This window comes from Sitophilus oryzae, unplaced genomic scaffold (genome assembly GCF_002938485.1).
Source record: "Sitophilus oryzae breed Bouriz unplaced genomic scaffold, Soryzae_2.0 scaffold_465_pilon_pilon, whole genome shotgun sequence".
Lineage (NCBI taxonomy): Eukaryota > Metazoa > Arthropoda > Insecta > Coleoptera > Curculionidae > Sitophilus > Sitophilus oryzae.
In genome coordinates this window covers 703,386-730,943 of record NW_022147046.1, presented here as the reverse complement: position 1 = coordinate 730,943, position 27,558 = coordinate 703,386, and the positions used below count along the sequence as shown (strand labels likewise).

General features: G+C 34.6%; 2 protein-coding genes across 4 annotated transcripts in view; one reads left to right on the top strand and one right to left on the bottom strand.

The window, feature by feature from the left end:
• Positions 1-27,558, top strand: part of LOC115885971 — a 33,228-nt gene that overhangs the window by 3,466 nt on the left and 2,204 nt on the right. Inside the window, exons 2-4 of one of the 2 annotated variants that reach the window (XM_030905003.1) lie at positions 4,547-4,730; positions 5,010-5,157; positions 10,684-10,940. In XM_030905003.1, the coding sequence (XP_030760863.1) occupies positions 4,547-4,730; positions 5,010-5,157; positions 10,684-10,940 (589 nt within the window). Of the gene's footprint in view, positions 1-4,546; positions 4,731-5,009; positions 5,158-10,683; positions 10,955-27,558 lie in introns of both variants that reach the window. The other variant, XM_030905004.1, reaches the window with a different exon arrangement.
• On the bottom strand, positions 23,992-26,433 carry LOC115885972. 2 transcript variants are annotated; one of them, XM_030905005.1, is made up of 2 exons: positions 26,383-26,433; positions 23,992-26,068 (listed from the first exon to the last, which is right to left on the bottom strand). In XM_030905005.1, the coding sequence occupies exons 1-2, from the start codon at positions 26,415-26,417 to the stop codon at positions 25,354-25,356; spliced, it is 750 nt and encodes a 249-aa protein (XP_030760865.1). In that variant the 5' UTR covers positions 26,418-26,433; the 3' UTR covers positions 23,992-25,353. Both variants share the same exon structure in this region, with proteins under 2 accessions (XP_030760865.1, XP_030760866.1).

Genomic DNA, 27,558 nt, shown 5'->3' with positions numbered 1-27,558 from the left:
TCAAATAAGTCCAAAATAACCGAGTTATTCTACTTCAATAATTTCAAAAAAAAATTTTTTGGCTTTTATTTTGTTTTCTTTCTTGTAAAATTAATCTACTACCTATGTTGCCATATTATCAATAAATTATGTTTTTTTAACTAAAAGCTAAAAATTTTTGTTCGCGAAAAAAACCTTATCTGGGGTCGAAATATACTATCTCTAAAAATATTTGCACTTATTTAAGACTCACCCTCTATAAACTAAGCGTTATTTAAAAATATACTTGTTAGAAAACTTATTCATTGCCGTTGAATATAAATTTAAATAATTATATTCTGATGAGAATTTCTTTGAATATTGCCATTAAAACGCTAAAAACTTTGGAAAGAAAATCGGATATTCATGTCTTTAAGCAATTTTACTGATTAATTATTATTATTTATTATTAGTTACTTCTATAAAATATAGAACAAAATATATGTCATATAACAAAAAATTGTTACGGATTCCGTGGATCCACTAATTTAAACTCACGATAAAATACTTAACGAATTTATTTTTCTCACTCTGTACACACAACTTATACTATTTACAACACAATTTATGCAATTATTATTACTCTAACGGTTCTGGCACCTTCGCCAATTAATTCACAATTTAAAACGCGGTATTATCAAACTTCCAACTGTTCCAGTAAATTACCTATACGGAGGGTACCGCTTAAATTCCTGTCCCGATGTTAAAGGATGGCTATAGAATTTCAATGCATTTCCTACATAAGTCTGTCCTTGTGTGGTAGGAGGTTTGACTAAACAAGGATGAACCTATATCTTGAAACCATTCGACTCGATTTTCTGTCCTCCTTCAATACTGGGACATAAATTCTCTCATTGCTCTCATGGGGAGGCCGGGGTATAGGTAAATTAAACGTATTTGAGTTGCCTATTACGCGGGCTTATATACTCTACTGATTGTTTCTCGAACCTTCTAAAATTCTCAGGGAGCGTTCCACCCTTCGTACCATCTTCCTACTGGACAATTCCACCGCTGCCCGATTCGCTTTTGCACTTAGCTAAGAGATGGCGCTTCAACAAAAACGAATTTCACTTTCTGGTGAATTCGCCATGTTTCTTGATACGTAGGCAACCAGCAATACAGTTTAGCGCCACATACACCTTAACAATATTATGATTTTATTATTTTAAAAATAGGTATATTATATTTCAATTATTATTCTAATCATTTGATTTTAAAATTAAGTTATATTATTTTATTAAAACATATTTTAATAAATAAATAAAAAAGTTAGCTACTAAACTATTAGTTATTTCCTATTTTTAAATCGATAAAAATGAATAACAAAAAGGATTAAGAAAAAAACTGTTTAAAATTACAAAATTTAACTATATTAGTACAACAGAACGCGTCGGATTTTTCGTTCAAACACGTGTATTTAATCATAGACATACTGTCAGTTTAAAATTAACGATTACTACCTAATAGCAGGTACATAATGAGGTAAGACCAAAAAGCGTTAAAATATATAGATGAAATACTTTGTTTTTTTTTACTAAAAATTATGTTGTGATGTGGTGTTATTTTAGAAATAAATTAAAGATACATATTACATACAGGGAATAATAATTAAGATACGATATTTGTACGTTACCAACATTTACATATATGAAATAAAAATAGTATACAGAAGCGTAAAAAGGCCTTAACTCCTACCAGTATGCTAGTTTCTGCTTTAAGTTCATCAGACTGAAGAAAACAGGCATCTGAAAACCGGTTTTGGAGATTCATCCCCATCAACAAAACGCAGAAATCGCACATGAGTACCAAACGTACTACTACAATGACAAAGACTAAACTCTCGCTTTTAGTCCTCGTCCTTTATTTACATATGAATAAGTTCGATTAGAATAATATGTTTCTAATAATATATGAGAACTTAATTGATTAAGCAGTTGAAATGCATTGCATTCTCATTTTAGATATTTCTTATTAAGAAGCATGACAGTGGGATAAAAAAATCGAGCCTATCCTTTTCTCGACGCGACTGACTCACGACACTTTTGACCACCCTGTAACTTCGTTGTGGATAAAGCAAGAATTTTAATTTTTAGTAATCGAGAAGCCAAAGTTTTTTAATTTTGTCACTCGCACCGCCACTTCTAGAAGCTTACTTATTTATTTACTGATATTATTTTGATTCGTGTTGCCTTGGCAGTATCAAAGTTCAGGAGTCCACATTTGCCGTCCAGACTTGAATTTTTTGCACTACTCCTTTAAACAAATTATTTTAGTATTAAAATTATTCTTAGAAAAATGTTATTCATTGCATTTCTGCATTTGCAAAACTACACACAAAAAAAGAAATACTTCATTGATGTAAACATATTTTCTCAAAATTTTTTACTAAATTTAAATAAACGGATACTTTTGTCAAGTATATATGTTTTGTTTAAATATATGTATTTGCTTAAAAGCAAAATAATAATTTTTCATTATATTTTCTTAATTTAAAATAATATTTTTGTTTAGAAACTCTGATAGTATTAATTAAAGTTTTAAATATACTGCTTCCAAAATAAGTTACATTTTCTATTTAAAATACCAGTCTATTTCAATGAACTTTATTAGGTTTCGATCAAGAAAAATAAAATATTATTTTAAGAATCTTATATATTTCATTTAAAACAAATCTTTGCTTTAATTGTTTAGTATAAGATAACAATATTATTCAAATAAAAATAACCAAGGAATTAAAACAAAGTTTTTCTTAAAATAAAAATATTTTAGACATTTTGAAACTACTATGTTTCTGTTTAAATATATTTTGCTGCACAAACCAATTAAAAAATAAACATATTTACTAGGATTAAAATTATTTTTTTTATTAATTTTGTCTTGAGAATTAGCAAATTTCATTTCACCCTTTCCCATCACTTGTTTTCTAAACCTGCTTCAGGCGGCCGGTAATCGGTATTTTATAGTTGAGTTTTGAGTTGAACAGTTGCTTGATGGGACGCGGTAGGGGTGTTGCATGAGTGTTGCTGTTGCGTTTGGTGCCGTGGTGCGATTAGTTATTAATTATGGAAAAAAAGTTAGTAGTTAAAAAGTAAGTAAAATACTATAATAAATAAAAAAATTAATTCTCTTTTTACTCAGCTGAACTCGCTTTTGAATTTACATAAGCAAAAACTAAAAATAATTATTTTTTAGTCGATTTCAACAAGATGAGTACAATTCTTTTGCTGCTAAAATAGTGCTCCTTTTCCCACAAAGCCAATGGGAGTGTATTACTGTCCCCCTGTGAAAAGAGCATGTTGCCCATTTCACAAGACAGTTATGGCTAAGGGCAAACTAGTGAATCACTGCAGAAATATTTCATTTAGATCTGGTGATACCCAAAAACAAACAAAAAGGCCAGATGATGAAGACTTTTGGTATTGTCCCGAAACAAAAAAAAGATAATTTAGAAGGTATAGCATTAAAATAGTAAAATTTAGTTGAAATTAACAGAAAGCAATCATTTTTAGATACATTTAAAGAAGAAATTGCATAGCTGCAACATAATACCGAGCCATGGAATAAAGTAATGGAATATTGGACTCGAACCTGGGAAGTTCGATCCACATCATGTGACATGTCATCCTCAGTGTCGCAAATACCTTGAAAAATGACCAAACCAAACCAATGTTTATGCTGTACATACTAAAAATAAACTTTTAACAGAGATATTTTTGCCTTACTTTAAGAATTTTATTTTACTCAAATGAAACAAAAAGAAAATTGTTCGGAAAATTGAAAAGTCTCAAATTTAAAAATATATTTATTCAGACTAAGTAAAAACTTTTGTCGCTTCAATTCGTTCGTATCTTAAAACAAACTTTTACCCTTGTTTATATCATATACAAGGCTTTTACTAATATTCATTTTGAGAAATAAGTTACTCAAATGCAGATTGAATATACTTTAATCAAGAAAACCATTATATAACTTTAAATTCGAGGCATTTCAAACAGAGTAAATGCAATTTTTATTGTAGAATTAGTTTATTTTCGCTTTAAATGATTTGATATCTTAAAACAACAATCGTTTGTGTCTTAGATATAGTAATACTGAATATTTAAATCTAAAATTTTTATTCTTGTTTTATAAAATAAACCATTCATTAGGAGAATATTGCAGCATTAAATTTATCATTCTAAATAATTAGTATAAATATATATTTCTTTGCGTATATACAAAGTTAAGATTTATTCTATTTGAGTATTAAATGTTCAAAATAAGAATATTCTTTTTTGTGTGTATAAATATGAATTTTAATTGGAAGATTTTATTCGGTTACTCAATACATGTAGATATTTTAAAAGTGGTTTCATGTAGGCAGCTCTCTCCTATATTTTAAAATTATGCACTAAATCCTTCGACTCCTTTATATTTATAATTTTTTGTGATTTTTGAAAGTTGACTATACTACTGACTATACTTTCATAAACTGCATATTTATAATAAAAAAAATTGTTTTATTTTTGTTTCTTTTGTGTAAATTTAGATACGACAGAAGCTGTAAAAGATGGAATTGCCAGTGGCGTAGATACAGTCAAAGAAACAGTACAGACTGCAATAAATACGGCGGAAGACACTGTAGGATCCGTAACGCAGAAGATTGGAGATGTGTTCCACGTCACTTCGTCTAAAGCAGCTGAAGCTGTAGAAGATACCAAAAATCATATAAGGTGAGCCTTAATGTTAAATAAATAGACTTCTTTTTGATCACAATAATAATAAAAATTCAGAAATTTGGTCTCAGTTTTTTTCATAACTGTGCAACATATAAGACGCGTTTACTTGTATTTTTTTGTTAGACTTCTTTAAGATCACAATAATAAAATAAAACTAAAAGTTTAGGATTAATTGACATAACAACGAGCATTTTGTAATGAATACATTCTGTCAAGTGGTATGCATAACTGTGCAATATATGAGACACATTTTCTTGTATTTTATTGTTTCAGCTCTTCCAAAGACGACGCTGTGGCTTCAGCTTCAGAAGCACTGTCAGACGCCGAAACTGTTCTGGTATCAGAAAGTGATCATGCCAGAGAGGCCTTCCAGTCCGGCACATCGCCATTTTTCGAAACAGTCCGATCCATAGAAGATGACGTAAGTTTAGTAAAGATCAGTAAAAACTCAACTAAGACATCGATAGTTAGTTGTGTCTGTCATTATAATACAAAAAAAGTAAATCAAAATTAAATCAAATCAAAATCCTTTATTTCTAAAATGGTACATAGTTTTATACACATAATATAATTAATAATATTAAATAATATAATAGTAACCTAATTAACAGTTTTTCATGATTGCATTTAACAAATATCAATATAAACGTTTAAAAAATGCTAGACATAATTTATTTAGAAAATATACACGTCATGGATAAAAAATGTGAAGTTCTTTTAATAATTTCAGTAGAATTCAATAATCTATATTCACTGAATTCTAAAAAAAGTATATTTATACAACAAAGTTTTTACGCTACATACAAAATCAATTACATGATTTTCTCCTCAACATAGAAACTGTTAAATTATTTAAGCAAGTTTTCCTAAAAGAAATCCATAATAATTTCAATACCTGTTATTTTCAAAATCAATAGGCCATAAGCAACAAGGCAAACTTTAACTTGCTCTGTATGATAACTTGAGTATTAGATATTTAAATTATAAAATTATATAAGGGGAAAAACGTTTTTTCCTATTTTTTAAATAATGTCAATGTTATGAAAATACAACAAATCACTTATAATTGCTCAATAAAAGTAAAAAAATGCTCACATTGATCACAATTTTTAGCCTAAATAATGAAAATACTGAGACAAAGATTTTAGAAGCATTTTAATTACATCGTACTTTTTTGTCCACATATTTTGTTAAAAAATGTAAACTAGTTAAAACACGAGATCATACCAATAAACTTTTAGTCGCGTGAGGAAGCTTGACCGGTACAGTGTTGACCGGCACAGCTTGATTCACAGTGTGAATTTGAATATTTTATTTTAATCAAAATATTTTAGGAAACAAAAAAAAATAATTAATTAATAATTAAAAATATATAAATAGTTATCATTTACATCAACAAAACTCACTCCTTTAACAGCACTTGGCTAATACAGAGTACAGAGCTCAGGATCTCTACTACCAGAAATCAACAGAAGAATTAAGTTGGCATGGAGTACTTATGGAAGAAACTCAATCATATTCAAATCTAGAATGCCACTCTATCTAAAGAAAAAACATTCGACCAATGGGTACTATCAGTGATGACATATGCATGCGAAAACTGGTCACTTAAAACAGATATAAGGAAACTGCAGGTCGCTCAACGCTCAATGAAACAAAATATGCTGGGAATAACTAAGAGAGACCGTAAATAAATAGAGTAGATACGACAAAAAACCCAGGTAATAGATGTCAGCCACAGAGTCGGATGCCCTCAATGGAACGAACAATGGAATGAAATATGCTGGGAATAACCAAGAGAGACCGTAAATAAATAGAGTGGATACGACAAAAAACCCAGATAATAGATGTCATCCACAGAGTCGGATGCCCTCAATGGAACGAACAATGGAACTAAATATGCTGGGAATAACCAAGAGAGACCGTAAATAAATAGAGTGGATACGACAAAAGACCCAGGTAATGGATGACATCCACAGAGTCGGATGCCCTCAATGGAACGAACAATGGAACGAAATATGCTGGGAATAACCAAGAGAGACCGTAAATAAATAGAGTAGATACGACAAAAAACCCAGGTAATAGATGTCAGCCACAGAGTCGGATGCCCTCAATGGAACGAACAATGGAATGAAATGTGCTGGGAATAACCAAGAGAGACCGTAAATAAATAGAGTGGATACGACAAAAGACCCAGATAATTGATGTCATCCACAGAGTCGGATGCCCTCAATGGAACGAACAATGGAACTAAATATGCTGGGAATAACCAAGAGAGACCGTAAATAAATAGAGTGGATACGACAAAAGACCCAGGTAATGGATGACATCCACAGAGTCGGATGCCCTCAATGGAACGAACAATGGAACTAAATATGCTGGGAATAACCAAGAGAGACCGTAAATAAATAGAGTGGATACGACAAAAGACCCAGATAATAGATGTCATCCACAGAGTCGGATACCCTCAATGGAACGAACAATGGAACGAAATATGCTGGGAATAACCAAGAGAGACCGTAAATAAATAGAGTGGATACGACAAAAGACCCAGATAATAGATGTCATCCACAGAGTCGGATGCCCTCAATGGAACGAACAATGGAACTAAATATGCTGGGAATAACCAAGAGAGACCGTAAATAAATAGAGTGGATACGACAAAAGACCCAGGTAATGGATGACATCCACAGAGTCGGATGCCCTCAATGGAACGAACAATGGAACTAAATATGCTGGGAATAACCAAGAGAGACCGTAAATAAATAGAGTGGATACGACAAAAGACCCAGATAATAGATGTCATCCACAGAGTCGGATACCCTCAATGGAACGAACAATGGAACGAAATATGCTGGGAATAACCAAGAGAGACCGTAAATAAATAGAGTGGATACGACAAAAAACCAGATAATAGATGTCATCCACAGAGTCGGATGCCCTCAATGGAACGAACAATGGAACGAAATATGCTGTGAATAACCAAGAGAGACCGTAAATAAATAGAGTAGATACGACAAAAACCCAGGTAATAGATGTCATCCACAGAGTCGGATGCCCTCAATGGAACGAACAATGGAACGAAATATGCTGGAAATAACCAAAGAGACCGTAAATAAATAGAGTGGATACGACACAAAGACCCAGGTAATAGATGTCATCCACAGAGTCGGATGCCCTCAATGGAACGAACAATGGAACTAAATATGCTGGGAATAACCAAGAGAGACCGTAAATAAATAGAGTGGATACGACAAAAGACCCAGATAATAGATGTCATCCACAGAGTCGGATGCCCTCAATGGAATGAACAATGGAACAAAATATGCTGGGAATAACCAAGAGAGACCGTAAATAAATAGAGTGGATACGACAAAAGACCCAGATAATAGATGTCATCCACAGAGTCGGATGCCCTCAATGGAACGAACAATGGAACGAAATATGCTGGGAATAACCAAGAAAGACCTAAATAAATAGAGTGGATACGACAAAAGACTCAGGTAATAGATGTCATCCACAGAGTCGGATGCCCTCAATGGAATGAACAATGGAACAAAATATGCTGGGAATAACCAAGAGAGACCGTAAATAAATAGAGTGGATACGACAAAAGACCCAGATAATAGATGTCATCCACAGAGTCGGATGCCCTCAATGGAACGAACAATGGAACTAAATATGCTGGGAATAACCAAGAGAGACCGTAAATAAATAGAGTGGATACGACAAAAGACCCAGGTAATGGATGACATCCACAGAGTCGGATGCCCTCAATGGAACGAACAATGGAACTAAATATGCTGGGAATAACCAAGAGAGACCGTAAATAAATAGAGTGGATACGACAAAAGACCCAGATAATAGATGTCATCCACAGAGTCGGATACCCTCAATGGAACGAACAATGGAACGAAATATGCTGGGAATAACCAAGAGAGACCGTAAATAAATAGAGTGGATACGACAAAAAAACCAGATAATAGATGTCATCCACAGAGTCGGATGCCCTCAATGGAACGAACAATGGAACGAAATATGCTGTGAATAACCAAGAGAGACCGTAAATAAATAGAGTAGATACGACAAAAAACCCAGGTAATAGATGTCATCCACAGAGTCGGATGCCCTCAATGGAACGAACAATGGAACGAAATATGCTGGAAATAACCAAAAGAGACCGTAAATAAATAGAGTGGATACAACAAAAGACCCAGGTAATAGATGTCATCCACAGAGTCGGATGCCCTCAATGGAACGAACAATGGAACTAAATATGCTGGGAATAACCAAGAGAGACCGTAAATAAATAGAGTGGATACGACAAAAGACCCAGATAATAGATGTCATCCACAGAGTCGGATGCCCTCAATGGAATGAACAATGGAACAAAATATGCTGGGAATAACCAAGAGAGACCGTAAATAAATAGAGTGGATACGACAAAAGACCCAGATAATAGATGTCATCCACAGAGTCGGATGCCCTCAATGGAACGAACAATGGAACGAAATATGCTGGGAATAACCAAGAAAGACCTAAATAAATAGAGTGGATACGACAAAAGACTCAGGTAATAGATGTCATCCACAGAGTCGGATGGGATGCCCTCAATGAAACTAGCAATATGGAACGAAATATGCCGGGAATAACGAAGAGAGAGCGTAAATAAATAGAATGGATACGACAAACGACCCAGGTAATAGATGTCATCCACAGAGTCAAAGTAGAAATGGGCAGGAAACCTGGCAAGAAGGACGGATAACATATAGACAACAAAAATCACACAACGCTCAATGGAACGAAATATGCTGGGAATAATCAAGAGGGACCGTAAATAAATAGATTGGATACGACAAAACACCCAGGTAATAGATGTCACAGAGTCAAATCCCTCATGTGACAATGGGCAGGACACCTGTCAAGAACGACGGATAACAGATGGACCACAAAAATTACAGCATGGTACCCACAAGGAATTAAGAGATCTAGAAGAAGACCGAACCTGAGATGGGACCATGATATTAGGAAAATAGCAGGGATAACTTGGGCCGCCATAGCCAACAATAGACAACAATGAGCCCAACTACAAAGATAGTATCTAAATATGTGAGGGAGGCTACACCATAATTGAAAATGGTTGAATAAGCTGAAAATGATGATGATGATGATGATGATGAGAGGGCTAATAAGGTTGAGATGAGATTTTTGCAACGGCTGTTAAACCGCTTCATGTACACTTCGCACTACAAGCGGTTCTAAAAAGAACAATTTTCGACTTCAAGGTCTGCTAGTAATAAATTTTAAGCTTAAAGTATTAAAACACAATTCACTTAAACCGAAAACTCGTAATACAAAACTAAAGTGTCAAAACGAATGACAATGTCAGGAAATAAATAAATAAATGTGGCAACTTGATATTTTTTACAGCAGAGGTGCCACCTGAATCCCCAGCGAGAAATTTAATTTCAGTTAGAGTGCCATTTTCTATCGAATAAAGTAAAAATATAACGAGGGTGCCATTTAAAAATCAAAAGTTGTAGTCATTTCGGTGAAAGAGGAAGTGACAAAAAACAATTGAATACGTCAATAAATCCTAATATATGTCACATATTAACATACAAAATCTCGTTTTTTTATCTGAAAAAATAAAAAAGTTATAGGGGGTGAGCCACTTTTGAGACGTACCCGGTATTTGGCGCCGAATATGTCCATGATTGGACAACAATGAATTTAATAATTGCGCCCTCGATGACGTAACTAAAAATTTATTTGGTATCGATTTTATATATGTAATTCATTAATAATAAATAACTGCTTCCTTATTCTCACTGATAAAATCAATTTGTTTTATTTTTTTCTGTTTTAAATATTCATTTTTTAATTTATCACATTGCCAATAACTTAGAAAATAAATTTCATTACTTTAATTTAATTATATTTTCAGCTTGACGGAGCCATCAAGGACATCGACTCCAAAAAGGAAGAAGCCTTGGACAGCTTAAGGAACAAAATGGACGATATAGGCGATACCATCGACAACAAGGTAACGCAAGGTACGGAAGTGTTGGAAGATATCGAAAACCACACCATGGAATCCATGGAATTCATGGGCGAGAACGTGGAGAAACTCCACGCGAAAATGGAAGAGCTAAAAGAGCACAAAGAGGATAAGGGGGAAGCCGACGGCACGGACAAGGAGGAGTAAGTTCTTCTAAGTGAGTAAACAGGGATGCTACAGTACAGTAGGACAGAGAGTAGTCTCCGATGTTTTCGAAAATGTTTGCTTGAAAAAACAGGACGGAATATACTCAGTTTCTTTAAGAAGAAAATAATATTACCAAAATCTTTTGGAATCTTTCTTTACTTTTAATTCTCTAATATACAGAGTTATTCACCTCATACGACACGAAGCCAAACTATTAGATTTTTACAAATTGTAAATTTTGGGTTCGTAGAGCTACAATTTAAAAATATTTTTAATATTTTTACAAGATCCAAGTGTCCCAAATAAATAAGAAATATTAAAATTGTATTTTATTAAATGGAACACCCTGTATATTATTACATTTTTAGTTTCTACAATTAAAATAAAGATCTACTAATTTTTTTTTTCTAAATTTTGTATTGCAATAATAAAAATAATACTGCCTTATACAGAGTGTCTAAATTTTTATTTTAAATAATTACAAGCTTTAAACGGCTATAACTTCTTTAATTTAAATGGAACACCATGTACAATTTACGTGAATCAGATGTACAATTGAATTGTCTATCAAATTGTATTATATCATTTTTTACCTATCTCGTCAAGTTTTCGTAGAAAATGCATTTTCTTATAATTTACATACCATATATACTCATGGAAAATTGACATTTTAGATTTTTTTTTAAATAACAAATTATTTTTTAAACAAATAAGCGAACTATATCGACAATATTAGTATCTGTATTCTTTCAAAATTTGTTACATCTTTAAAAATAAAAATAAAATGTCAATATTCCATGGGTATATTGATAAATGACGTCGAAATTATAAGAAGATGCATTTTCTGCAAAAACTTTTAAGAGAAGAAGAGATAAGTAAAAAATAGTACAATGCTATTTGATAGACAATTAAATTGTTCATCTGATTCACCTAAAATATACAGGGTGTTCTATTATAATTAAGATTATTATCAAGCTTATATTAGTTCTTACTTTCTCTTATATTAACCTAATATAATCAAGACCATATTTTGCCAAAAAAAAAACAACTATTCGTGAGTATTTTTCGGTTTTTTGGGATTTCCGGCAAATGTCATAATTACGAGTAGTCGAATTGGTTTCTTTTTACGAACAACTTTAAGAAAAAAAGGGATCATATTTTTAACTAAGGACCCAATCTCCAAAAGCTGGCCGAGCACTGTGTTACATTTTTTTTCCCTAAAACTACTCCCAAAAGGTACACAGTCAAGGTCGACTGTGTACGACTCTTCTGGCAAATGCAAATGCAGAATAGTTTAGTGATAGTTCCTTGGCTTGAAGAAGTAAGAAATGGTTTATTAAAAACCGTCAATAGATTGTTTCTATAAAACCGTCCTGTTTTATTAAGCAATTCATACTTATGTCATCATAATTTTTGTCTATATTAGAGGCTGGTATAACTGTGACACAAGAAATAAATTGATAAATATATATATAAAAGGCAACAGAAACATAAAATAGATAAAATATATGCAGTATATTTGCAAAATTCTGATATTTGCAGCTATTCTGATGTCCAAAAGATACTGTTATTAGAAAAAAAAATAATTTGGCATACCTTAGTGCTGCCAAGAACTGTTACTCTCTGAATATTATTTAATTTAAAAGATTTTAACAAGAGTGGTCTGTAAATTGGATTCCAACGTTATTTCCACCAAATTAACTCAAATTGAAGAAGGTTTGCGCTTAAAAATATATTATCTGTGGCCATACATATTTGCTGATACATACATACATATTTTACATATTTCTATAATTTTATTAATACCTTATTTAGATTATATGATAATTTTTTCAATAATAAATACAAAAATATTTTTTTTGGAAAATTTATCGTTCGTAGTATTGATGACGTAAGTATTTAAAATACATAAATCGAAGAGTAGTGTAGACCCTGTAGAGAAGTAGTAAAAAATATTTAAGTAGATTGAGATAGAATTGTAGATGAAGTAGATTTGAATCATAGAACTAGCATTTGAAAGACCCCAATATATCCAAACTTGTCCAAAAAGTACCAGAGAGTGACATTCCGTATCCGTCGACCCGGTCGTTCAGGGTACAGATATTTTGGTGTTCACAAACGCGCATATCTGTTCTTTCATCAGATTAGAACTTACAATAATCGAGACTGTCACATATCCGATATTTCTCCGCGGTAGTTCACTAACGCACAGACATTAATGAGAGGTAAAGACCACGGCGGATCAAATCTTTTGAAAGTTCCTTGCGTGTATGGGCCGTTATTGTCAGATAGTAGGTATTTACTTAGGAGTATTAAATAAGAAGAATAATCTAATATTACTTTTTTGGAGATGCCGTACAATGTCAGTTAACGACTAATGCAGGTACTGACATATTCAAGAGATGCCAGAATTTTTTTTCACTTTTTATTCAAGGCAGTATAAGTGCTGTTTCACATGACATGTGCTGCTCCATATACATCCGCGTTGATTGAATATGTTGTAGAGGTGGGAAAAGATTGACCGAGTCTTTCATCTGAACGAGTATTAAAAATGAATCGTGAGATTCAATTCATTGCTTGCAATCCGGTTTGTTCAATTGAATCGTGGTTAGCACGGATCCATAACGTTTGGACGATGAGCCGTAAAAAAGAATCGTGAGAATTGAATCGGATCACAATTAGTGATGGGCAAAACTGTTATTTTTAGATAACAGTTGAAACTGTTATAGTTATTTATAAAAAGCAGCTTAAAATAACAGCTTAAAAATAGCAGGTTTCTTTATTTTACTGCTAAATATCTGAAAGAGTATGAGACGGTCATCGCCAGGCGTATTAACGCAGTTGCAAGTTGCAACAATGACGTGCTCGGTGGTAGTATTTCCAGGGTGTCAAAACATTTCTAAATATCGATTGTTATCTAAAATACCTCTCTAAAAACGGTGGTTATTTACAAATAAGCGCTGTTTACAAATTGCGATATAAAAAAAGCCAAAATTCCGCCACTCGTCTATACCTACACATTGCGATCTACCTACGCCCTGCCCCTCGATCCGCGTAGATCCTGAATTGCGTAGCAGTGTACAGGGTGCATCTCACTGGACGGGCGAGAAGCTCTTAGTTATGATTTTACCATTTGCGGTCAAAAAATAGCAATATAAGAAAATGTGTAGTATATTCTTCATAAGTAAACCAACTACACACTAGAGTTCGAATTAATTTTACACTTAAACTAGCGTGTACCCGCGACTTCGTTCGCGTCGAATTAATCATTTCTAATGGTGATGATAAAGCAAAACAAGAATTTCCATTAACATAAAAACTGGATAAAATTGTCTCACATTTGTCAAAAATAAGCTTTCTAACGTCGAGCATTTTTTAAAAAATTTCAAAATATGTAAAAAAAAACAAAATAAATTATGCGTGTCCAGGCGTTTTCCCGAAAGACTAACCGTTTTTTAAATAACAAATATTGTAATATTTGAGGGGCGTTTTCACCCTGTTAGAATTTGAGATTCGAGAAACCCCTCCTTATCGAACCTCAACCCCACAGTCAATCCGTTTGCAAAAAATCAGCTTTAAACGTCCAGCAGTTTAAACAGAATAGTGATTACTCAATGGTCATATTTTATGAAACACCCTGTATATATTTTTAAAAAATCTTAAAATATGTAAAACAACATAATAAAATATACGCGTTTTAAGAGTTTTTCTGAAAAACTCACCGGTTTTTAAATAAAAAATATTCTTATATTTCAGAGTAGTTTCACCCCCTTAGAATTCGAGTTTCGAAAAATCCCTTCTTATCGAACCTCTACACACTAAAGTCAATCCGTTTTCCAAAAATTAGCTTTTTACGTCAAGGGCTTTAAGCAGGATCGTGATTAATCAATGACCAGATTTTTCAAAACACCCTGTATACATTTTTAAAAAATCTTAAAATATTATTCTGAAAATTTTTCAGAATAAATAAATACTTAAATATTGAAACTTAATAAGTAAGTACTGAAACATACAGCGCCATAATATCTCGAACTCCGTCCGTTATGCTCGTAACAGGTTGAAACAGAATGTATCTAAAACAACTGATGGCGTTATTCCCCAACCTGTTTCGAACCTCCATCGACAATCGACCGATGCAGCAGCGTTCTTTTCCCACACCGATTATCTCGACCACCGCCCTGTTATGCTCCTAATAGGTTGAAAAACAATATATCTAAAATGACTGCTTCTCCAACCCGTTGCGAGCCTCCATCGACAATCGACCGATCCTTTCCCACTCCTGTTATCTCCACCGCCAGGCGTTATGCCCGCTGTTTCTGAATGATGAACTGTTTCAAAAAACCTGCTTCTTTTTAATGGTTCTGTTTATTTGCATCACCCATCTTTCTGAGAAGAATAATAATGTTGATGGTATTTTTCGTACCTTAAATTCTTTAGGCATAGCCGTAGAATAAGGGTAAAAATAATATTTTATACAATTTGTCGAATATACATATACATATAACCATATTAAATGTATGTTCACAACAATACTAGTTGTTTTTTGGTATTGCTTCGAGCAGAATAGAATTTCGTGGTGATGCAGAGCGCCGACTTCGTTTTTCGTTTCAAGAGCGGCCGATCTCTACGTGTCGTTATTTTATATCTGTTATTTTTTAGAAGTAGTAACGGTTGCGTTATGTTATTTATAAATAATTGTTATAAAATAACAGATAGTTAAATAACAACATTAATCACAATGCGATCGTTCGTTTCTACGGCGCGGGCGGTAATATAGACATAAAGGCAGGCACCAATATTTAGACTTTAGAACAAAAGCCCTAAACAAACATCAAGGACATAAAATGCAAACGATAAGAAAGTTATTTACAAGAAAAAAACTTATTTATACTGTGCTTAGTACGGGAGTATCTGTAAAGTATTTAATTTTCACGTTAATATTTTTGTTAGAATAATTAAAACGTTAAATAAAAAAATTAACTAAAAGACGAAATCGTTTTTTATGCAATTCCAAATAAATATTGTTTGCCTCTGCGCAATGTGATAAAAAAAACCGCGTCAGCGATGGTTATAAAATGAAAGATCGCTGTCATTTTATATGTAAAATTATATGGGGAATGTCATCGATGTTCATTTCCAAGCCTTACTCAAATGAACGAATCGTAGGAGGCGATTCAATATGAGAAATTGAATCGTATGATTCCATTCACTAAAAAGAATCGTAATGCCCATCACTAATAATATGTTGCACCGTTTAACATGGAGGGGTCGTCCATAGAGTGGATCGTCCGTTCGGACCGTCTGTTGGTTGAACAAGTACCATGAGTTTATATGAATATTTTCACATATGCGCGGGTGATTCGTCCGGATCTTTTCATCCGTCGAGCCTTTGCTTCGACAAACTATTCGCGCGCGAGCGTGCTATTAAAAACGGGTTAGATAAGATCCTTGGCGGTCGCAAATCTGTTCTCCGCGCGCATGACGTCACTGGGGCAGTAATTTTCTGTTAAGCTCCGCCAACTACATGCGCAATATATTCTCTCAGAAGATCCCTGGCGGTGGCAAACTGGTTCTCCGCGCGTATGACATCACCCGGATAGTAATTTTCTGTTAAGCTCCGCCCACTACATGCGTAATATCTTATCTAACCTCTAAAAACGTTGTTTCACATGCGCAGATTGACAGCACATGTGAAAGTACTCCGTCGGACCTTAAAAATACACAGGGTAGTCTGCGAAGATGTCCGTTCAATGTGAAATAGCACTAAAGCAGACAGTTCTCCTTTTTTCTCACTTAGTATGCGTTAAACAAAAAGGCAAAAAATATTAACACAAATAATTAAAACAGAAATAGACTTTTTTATTATTCAATTGAAATGATATTCGGATTATGTGTAGATTATGGAGATACGAACAGTAGTAATAGCACCTAAAAGTTATTTATAAAACCATAAACTATGTATGCTAATGATAGAATAGAAATCCTTCCATCTCTACACGTTTTACGTGTATTATTTTCTACGGTTGTTAATTCGTCAAAGAAAATATGGAAAATTACTCTAAATTTAGATATTTCACACACTCTAAGTCTCGTTTTGTATCCGTGAATAAATTAATTCAAATTAAGACAACTAAATTTAGAAACTAACTTTATTAAAGGCGTGTTTTAAAGATGGAGTAAATGCAACACATGGAACAAACCTTAGCAAGAATAAAATAAAACTTTAGTGTAAACTAGATCCGCCTGTACCATCGTTATTTTGGTCTTCTTCTAGGTCTCTTAATTCATCTTGGTTACCATGCTGTAATTTTTGTGGTCCATCTGTTGTCTGTCCTTCTTGGAAGGTGTCGTGTCCATTACCACTTGAGGGATTTGATTCTGTGGATGACATCTATTACCTGGCTCTTTTGTTGTATCCACTCTATTCTTTTACGGTCTTTTTTTGTTATTCCCAGCATATTTCGTTCCATTGAGTGTTGTGCGAACTGCAGTCCAGGTATCGCATGCATAGGTCATGACTTGTAGTACACATTGGTCGAATGTTTTCTTCTTTAAGTACTACCACAGATTAAGTATCCTATAAGTATACAGATAAAAATCTTGTCCCTAATTCGTGGTAGGAAATTTGTTTTTTATGACGATGAGCAAACGAGTAAATTTTCTTGTGCGCAAAAATAAACTCCCATTTAAACAGCGTAATAACTGGGGCGATCACAAGGCCGGTCAGGCGCTGTGCACAATTTTAGAGACCATAAGTGGGCGTGCTTGTGCGCAAACTAGTAACCTAACTAGTGCGCGACTCCGAAAATTGGAACCACGAAAAACAATGCTTTTGACGATAAGTTTAAAATCTGTATAATCTGTGGTATTACCTACATGCTAACTTAATTCTTCTGTTGATTTCTGTACCCCAGAAGCAAACTACGTTAAGTCACAAAACACACACAGTTTTGATAAAAACGAATTTAAAGTTCGTTTTTAAAGTTTACTCGGTTATTTTTAAACGTATGATAAATATTTCATATTCGCCATTTTGAAATATTTTATGTTATAAATATTAAGAAATATTCGCAGACTTGTTTTTATATATGGATAAAATAAAAAAGCGCGCCCTTTATATAATATAAATCTTGTGCGTGTTTTCTCAGCTACTAGATTAAAATCTTAATGTTCAATAATTAAGAATTAAGATTAAATGTAAATCGCAAGGTCAAAATAAAGTAAAGATTATAAATTTATGACTTTAAAGGAGACACAAAGAAAATTATACTTACTAAAGTGTAACTATACCATACGATCGAAAAAAACGGCGTCAAAGACGGCTGGGTAATGACAATCGATGATAATTTTGGCGAGGTCAAGCCCTAGAGGTCAAGATTTTTAAATGGTGTAATTTAAAATTTGAGAAAATTTTTTAGAATAATTTTTAAAATAGCCAATTTTTAGTAAATGACGTTTAAAGATTAACTTCGCCAAAATTATTATCATCTATAAAAAAATTGTGTATTTTTCGCAGCGATTAGTTCTATGATAGCAGAGGCACAATACGAAAACAGAGCTAACTTAGCTGACTACTAAGCAAAAATTGTTCCCAGTGGCTGATGAAACTTATTTTCGTTTAGTTACCGTTTCTTTCTATATTCTTAGCTTAGTTTAGTTTCGCTCACAATGGACACCTGCCTTAAGAGTCCATTTCACTAGTCCGAAAAAGTAGCAAAATAAGCGTTCGGCATTTAACCTTATTTATTAAGATAAAGTATTATACTATATCCGTATTGTAGTAAAATCCGCATTTTTAGACAACTTCTTTATTTTTAAGATTTTGATGGTCAAACATCCCCAAAATATTCCTTATGTTTGGACTAAATTTTCTCGAAATTAAAGATATAATTTAAAATTCCGTTACAATACGGGAATAGATTAAAGTTTTATGATTACAGTGATGCAAAACTTATATGGTTTTGTAACAAATCCGGAGAGTAACCATTGTTTTTTTATTGCAATAATTAATCTTCATACAATTTTATGACACCCGTATTTTTTATTTTACTTCAATTTCATCCCATTTTTTTTAAAAAATTAATCAATATTAATAATTTCAAATTTACACTTTTGCAATCTCTGACGTCGATGAAAACGATGGAGAAAGTAGTGGACAACCATATTAGAGTAAATCATCTAATGGTTAAACCACTGCACGATAGTCAGCATGCATATAGACCGGGCAGATCCACAGAAACTGCTCTGTACCAGTTAACTGAGCTAATACAGGCAAGCCTGGATAGCAAAGAAAGAGCACTTTGTGCCTTCTTGGACATCGCAGGGGCGTTTGACAATATACTTCACAAGGTAGTCAAGCGATCTCTTGAAACAAGAGGTGAATAATACGATAATTCGCTAGTTTTGGGAAATGCTCTCAACACGAACAGCAGAAGCTGAGATAGGTACCAAAACTGTAGTTGTTAAAACAACGCAAGGAACTCCACAAGGTGGAGTGACCTCCCCCCTACTGTGGAGCTTGGTAGTGGATGAACTACTGGAAGAATCTCGGGAAGAATTAACTCTAGCGGGAATACACTGCATAGGGTGTGCAGATAACATAGTCATGACTGCACGGGGGAAACATGAAGGCACCCTGTGTGATATTACTCAGATAAAACCGCGGTAGTGCCATTCACCAGACAGCGAAGTCTGAAAAACTTGAAAAGAATCCATCTAGATGGAAAGGAAATACTGCCATCACAGGAAGTGAAATATCTAGGAATAACCCTGGATAGTAAACTTCTCTGGTCCAGGCATATTAAGAACATTACCAGCAAAGCCACAAAGGCTCTCATGATATGCAGAAGACTGGCGGGAAATAGATGGGGCTGCGCCCCTAAGATTTTGCGCTGGATGTATACCATGATAGTAAGACCCATGATTACATATGGAGCAGTTGCTTGGTATACAAAACTAGAGCAACGTACAGCAAGGCAAAACCTGTGCAAAGTACAGAGACTGGCATGTATCTGTATCACAGGTGCCATGAGAACATGTCCAACAGCAGCAATGAAGGTCATTTTAGACCTAACACCACTGCATATTGTCATCGGTAGTTATGCCAATGCGACAATGATTAGAATGGTCATTGACGGAAACAGTACTGGGAGAATTTTTAGGTCAGGGGCTTGGAACACCCTCAAAAAGAAAATTCCACTTCTCCAACTCCCAGTGGATGACATACCAAGAATTTACAACTTTGAGAAACACCTCACTGTAGTATTGAGTAATAAAAAGGATTGGAAGGAAGAAACGCTTACTCAGCATATAAAAGACCATACCATAACGTGGTATACTGATGCTTCCAAAACCAAAGCAAGGACAGGGATAGGAGTATTTGGGTCGAAAACCAAATACTCCGAACCAATGGGCACCTACCCCAGTATCCTTCAGGCAGAAATTTACGCTATCGAAAGATGTGTACAATTTATCTTAGATAAGGAACTATCGAAAACAGGAAATTGCCATCCTATCCGATAGTCATGCAGCACTAAACGCGATCAAGTCAGAAACCATCAATTCGAGGTTTGTCAAAGAATGCCTAGAGAAGCTCAACAAGTTGGGCAAAGAAAATAAAGTCCTCCTACTCTGGGTGCCCGCTCACCAAGGGATAGAAGGCAATGAAAAAGCAAATGATCTAGCTAGGAAAGGAGCGAACACTCCACTAACTGGACCAGAACCGTTCTGTTTTCCAAGCGGAAACCAACTGCAAGCGGAACTGAAGAATCTGGAAGACTCCAACCGTAACTTGGAATGGGTGTCCTCCAACGGTCTAAGACACTCGAAAAAATTCCTCAGAACCTATGACCGAGAAAAATCAAAGGTTTTCCTTGATTTAAGTAAAAACAATCTTCGGATTGTCACGGGGTTTCTAACAGGACACTGTTTCCTCAACGAACACCTCAGTAGGCTGAAGCTGAGAAACAACGGCGAATGCAGATTCTGTGGGGAATATGGGGAAACACCTGAACACATCATCACTGAGTGCGCCGAGACGACGACCATTCGTGCCATGAACTTTGGTACGGCTGATGTCAAGGATGGAGGGCTGGCCTCTGTGGAGCCGTCTCAGATACTGGCTTTTGTTAAAGCCTTGAGACTGTATGATCAGTTATAACTCGTTATAACTCAAGAAAGGGGAACACACAATAGATCTTTAAGGTCGCGGTGACTAACTCCCCTCCTAAACATTCTACATTCTACATCCCATTTTTTTTTAAAAAATTAATCAATATTAATAATTTCAAATTTACACTTTTGCAATCTCTGACGTCACTTAAAGTGTCACGGTTTGCCTCCAGAGACGTTAGTGGCTGATGGCCGCCTTCGAAACGGTTTAGCATGTGTCATTATATTAATAAAAACTTTTTCTGGAGAGCCCTCAGAGTTATTTAGACGGCCCTTCACAAAACAAACTTTAACACCCTTCATTACAAAAATAATAAAGAGGGTACAATAAAACAAAATTGAAAACTCAAAGTATTTAACGCCAAACACAAAATCGACAAAATACAAATCTAACCTCGAACCCTCGAACTCCTCGAACATCCGAACAACTTTGATAGTGTTTAGTGCTTCGATAAAAATGACAGTAACTTATTAATTATAAAAATTTAAGTTTTAATTTCTAGTAGTAAAATAAATATAGATAAATATAAAACAATATAAAAGTAAATTTAATATTGGGGTAATAAAGAATAATCCCATATAAAAACGTATTTTTTAATGATCTTAATAAAAATAGAAAAATCTAACGTGATTTTAAGATATATGGTGTAAATACGGTAGCAGAGAACTAGACACGCCATAATATTATTCTTCAGAGACTCCCGCCCTCTGTCAACTATTCAGTCAAATGCTGATAGGTGACGTCACAATTTTCTACGCGTCATTTCAAACCAGTGAAATTTGTATTGAATTTGATTTATTATTTATTCCTTAATTGTAACTTCGTTGCATTTCTTTTTGTATTGAGGGAGAGTACTTTTTGATCATCACTTCAATTGAAATGTATATTAAAAATAACAAAAATTTACTATGGTTAAACACCAGATTGCTCGCTATTTTATGGCAAATGCTAAAGCTCTGCAAACCTTAATCAAGCCTTAATCAAAGCTCGTGTGTTTGGAATTTTGGATGTGGCTTAACACGACAGGATCGGGCTAAGCCTTTAGGCAAATTTCTGAAATATAATATATATTTCCTTCGGCCACACACCCGCTTTACCCGACCCCTGAGATCGACCCGAACAGTACAGCGTAATGGACTCTTAAGGCCAACTGGCAGTCAGTAAGCGCCATTAAAAAGAAAGAAGAGTACGGGCCAAGTAAATGACGGCTAGAGCTAGACCTAGCCAAAATTATTATCGATTGCCATTCCCATGCCATCTTTGACGTCGTTTTTTTTATGACAGTTTTTTGACAGATTATTTTTCCTTTTATAATTCCTTCGAATTATCCGAAAAAAAAGTTAATTATACAAAGGTCGCAATCACACTAAAAAAACTATTTTTCGGGCTTCTGGAATTGTATTCCGCCTTCTTTACATTAGAGCCGAGACTCATTCTTTATGCTAGATCCGAAATGGCGATAAGAAGAAAAACCTTCGCGCAAACTTTACATTTTCTACTATTTTCCTCGGGCGGCCTTCACCCTTTTTCCGACAACCGACCGCATGCATCGGAAATCCAACAAAATTCCTTTTCTTTTTTATTTTTCGCCCGTATTTTTAGCGGTGAACGATTACTCTTGGCGCGATTCGGCGATAATGTAATAGTAAGAATTATTGTGATTGTGTTAAAAATTAACGATTTTGCACGTTGAAGTGCTTTTTATAAAGAGTAAAACATACAGGGTCCGGCAATAGGGCGTCAGGCATCTGTAGCTCCTAGAATAAAAAACTTGGGAATGTTGTTAAGTGCAGACCTAAAGTATGTTCTAGGATGTATTTCAGGAAAATATTTTCCTCTATAGGATGACTCAAAAAAGTGTGAGTGGATCGAGATGATTTTTTTAAATGGAACACCCTGTATATTATTGCATTTTTGGCTTCCTTTCAGACCACTTTACATCATCCTAAGATATGGGTAAATATATTTTGATAGTTTCAGAGATAATAAATAAATAAAAAATATATATTTTTCAGCCTTCCTTAAGAAAACATTAAAAATACAAGAACTCTCCTGAAATCAAAACTATATTAGGTATTTAGTTTTGCAGATATTTACGGTTTTATATTTCATATGGCATTTTCTACAGTGAATTTTTATCAAAGCCACCCAATAACTTTTCTCTCATATTTTACCGTTGAGAGAGCCATAGAGATAATACTGCGTGTATCTGCGAAACCATTAAAAATGTTGAAACACCTCAAATACAAAAAATGTTCATTTTTTAATTCTTCATCTAATAAAAAAATAATATACAGGGCGTTCCATTCAAATAAAAACAAAGAAAAATAATAATAAAATAACAACAGTTAAGTACTGTTAAACTTTTGACAGAAAATAATTTCAAATTTATGATTTCAGCCTGATAACTATTTAGTCAACATTCTTAATTTATGACAATGATGTAATTTGATAATTTCGATTCCAAATATCTCGAAAACCATTACTCGTAGCTATTCTTACCAAGAGATTTTTTACGTACCTAAGAAAGGTTGTAAATGAATATTTTTTGCTCAGTAGTTTTATACAGGTAGGGTAGGTGGGGGTAAAGCCCCGCAATATTTATCTTTTGCATAATTTTTGGAACTGGGAAAAGTTTTTTTTGTCGTTTTTACATGAAGTCTTACGCACATATTTTATCTTTGGACTAGTAATGAAAATTCTGGCGTCGGTCTGTCAGTTATGGAGAATTTAGGTTTATATAAAAAAACAAAAATGCAGGGTTTTGCCCCACCGAATTGGGCAATTCCCCGCGCGCGGGAGTTTACCCCATTGATGAATAAAGTGGGTGAATAATAAAACAGTTTCATAAAAAAAACTTTTTTTTATTAAAAGAATAAGATCAATGAAGAACAAGTAAACAAGTTGATTAAAACATACGGAAACTTCTTAAATCTTCTTTGAAAGTAAGCACATTGTGAAACCTAGCAGAGAGATTAAGAATAGGTTTTGACAATCTTAAAACAACATCCTTGACTTCTACGAAGGACTCTTCATTTGTTTCCGAAAATTTGTAAGTATTTGGTAATCGCTTGTAAAATACTACGTCATAACCATCTTGATAAATAGAAACGATCTTGGCAACAAAGTGTCTGAAAGAATTTTTTGTTTTGCCATCCACTTTAATTACAGCATAGTCATTTGGCAACATCAATGCAGATTCATCCTGTGAGTGCTCAAAACTTTCAACTTGATCGTTTCCATCATCATCACCTATAAAATCACCATCAGAGCTGCTGTCATGAATCGAGTAATCTGCGTCCGTGTCAGAAGAATCTTCGTTAGAATTTGTCTTTCTTCTCTTTGTGTTGGTGGGCGAGAAGAGCTGCCTTGTTGCGTTTTCTTTAGCGCGTTTTTGCTTTTCTATTGAACGTTGCTCCTTTTCAGTAGCTTGCTTTTCTTTTTCAGCTGCTTCGTTTTCCAAACGTTCCTTATTCGGTGTTGACGTAAGCAACTCGGACTTCTACCCTTTTCCTTTACGTTTCCTTTTAATTTTTATTTTAGGTAAAGGGATTATATCGGCAGGAGCTGTTGACGGAGTCTGAACATGGTCGGTATCAACCGTAGGTGTTGCAATGTCAGGATGATTGTTGCCTTGTTGCATAGGCTGCTCTGTTCCAACAGCAAGATCTGAAGTTGTAGTCACATCTTTTTGTACATCATTCTCTTCATTAAATAATACCATTCGATCATCCTCATCCAGATCTTCTCCTGGAGACTGGTCTGTCACTTCTGATGGCAAAAAATCAGCATCCGAAAATATATTGGTATTAAATGGAAAAATACCAGTAGTTTTGAAAGCTTGAGCTGCGTTTTCAACCGAGCTTGCTTTTTCAAAAGCTATCTTGAATGATTCAGCAACGTTGTAAACGCTGAAGGTTTCTCCTGGATGAGAAACGTCCCATGAATCTACGGCAGCATCGTAATAAGCCTTCAGTGGACGAAATATACAGCGGTCAAGAGGTTGGGTTTTGTGGCTGCTGTGAGGTGGCAAAGTAAGGAGGTGAATATTGTTTGATTTTGCGAAAGAAACTGCTTCCAGGCTTGTGTGTGACACATGATTGTCAAGTATTAGTAAAATGGGGTTGCTGTCACTTGGTTTGGCATACTTTTTGAAATGATTCAGCCATTTGATGAAAGTGGGAGTGTTCATGTACCCTTTATCGGTTACAGCCATCTCGCATCCTAATGGACCACCTTTAATAAGAAGCCGATTTTCTCTTTTTCTTGCGTATATAAAAAAAAGGGGGCACAAAATAGCCTATAGGACTCACTGCACACACGGCGGATACTGTTTGACCTTGCTCCGCTGCTACAGCCTTAGCGACTTCCTTCTTTCCAGTGGGGGCTACGTGTTTTGGAAGTATATTTGGGACCGTTTGTACCCCCGTTTCATCCATATTGAAAATTTGGTTGGGAGAAAAATTGTACTTCTTCATAATGGCCTCTAAGTTGTTAAAATATTGAGTGAGCTGAATCCTGTTGAACCCCATTGTTCGGGCAACACTCGTCTTCCGGGGAACACGCAAAGATAACTTGTTTCTTTTCATAAAGGTTCGTGTAAAATCCCTCCCTGCAAGTTGCGCTTCAACCGAGAACTGATGGGGAATGTTATTCTCCTCGGCATATTTAAATAGAAGGAATCGCAAAGATTTTAAAGTAAGGCCGAAAAATCGCTTATCCAGGTCGATACAGTGGTTTAACAGCTGAGCTTCCTGTTCTGCTGAAAATGTGGCTCGAAATCTCCCAAGCTTAGTTCCTCCCCCTTTCTGAAGTCGATCCCTTAGTGTCGATTCATGAAACCCGATTTCTTTGGCCGCCTGACTGATAGAAACACCTCTCGCGATCAGTGTACGTGCCGCAGCGAGTTGATCTTCGGTCATAGGCATGTACTGAGTTTTTCTTTTGTAGTTCCTAAAAAGTAAATACCCGTGAATATAATTTAAAAGCTGCATAATGCATGTTTTAACAAACAGGGGCAAAACCCGCACTGCAGGGATTTGCCCCTAAAAGGCTGCGGCGTTTTGCACCATTTTGTATTCTCGAAAAAATCTTTCATATAACATTTTTAAAATCACGTTCAAGAAATCATTACCACGCGAAAATAAAGCTTAGGTGACATGCTATCAACCGAGAAGTCGCCTTTTCCAGATATTCTAAATACATGCACACTATATTTGAACAAAGTGACGTAGTTATTATATTAAAATTACAAAAGATGAACTAACCTCATTTTCTCGGTACACAAGCTGCCGGCTACCATCAAATTCTCTGTCGCACTGAACGTTATTAAAACTAGAGGTGGGTTGTGAAATCGCAGTCCGCTACTTTGTCACAGCTCCACTAACGTCGCAGTATGTGACTGCTCCAGTTCCAAGAAAATCGCAGTGACATTTCGGAGCAGTTTACAAGTTTAGGACATCTGCGCTCGTGAGTAGCAATAGGAGCAATAGCAGGCAATAGTGTAAATTCTGAAAATGCTCCTAGCCCCGTCGCCCGGTCAGACTGTTCCAGTCACAGTCGTCGCAGGTCGCAGTCGACTGGAGCATAGTATATTGAGTATATTCTGTGTACTGGAGCTGTTGGGAGTTTGGGAACGGGAAACGTAGCAGCGTTCGCTTTTTCTTTCATGAATCTAAATAAGATATTTATGTATTATATATTAATCACAAACAGATGTTTTTGACAAAGGTAATTTTTAACTTGTTAGTATGTTTATTTGTTAGTTAATTTTGTATCTGTGTTTTGTTGTATATCCTAAATCTTTTATTTGATCTTATACATTCATATAAGTTTTATTATTTATATCTATTTTTAAGGTCTGATGATGGCTAAATAGCCGAAACCGGTCACTAATAAAGATTTTTTTGACAGTTTCGACTTTGAATTGAATATAACATTAAGTTTTTACCATGGGCCACCACTCTGTGAAAATGAACAGACTCTTTAAGATATTTATAGCAAAGTGCTTGGTACTTAGAAACACTCAAATTCTTCTGAATAGACTAAAAAAATATAGCAACATCTATCAAACTAAGACATCAGTATAGTACCGTACAGCCGCGATTTTAAGAGCTCTAGGGGCCCGTAGTTCGGAAAAGTTCGAATCTTGTTCGCAAGGGCCCGGGAGGCTTGGGGCCCGTCGGTGACTTACCCCGATTGCACAGACGTTAAAATCGCCACTACTGATCGAAATAAAAAACGGCGTCCAGTTGGCTTGGAAATGACAATCGATAACATTCCCCATAAATTTTACATATAAAATGCCAGCAATCTTCATTTCATAGCTATCGCTGACGCCGTTTTTTCGATCATACGATATAAATAAATAAAAACTAGACGATGATGTTGCCTATCATAATCACACCTATAGTCCTGTACTTTTTAGTAAATGCAACGAACGG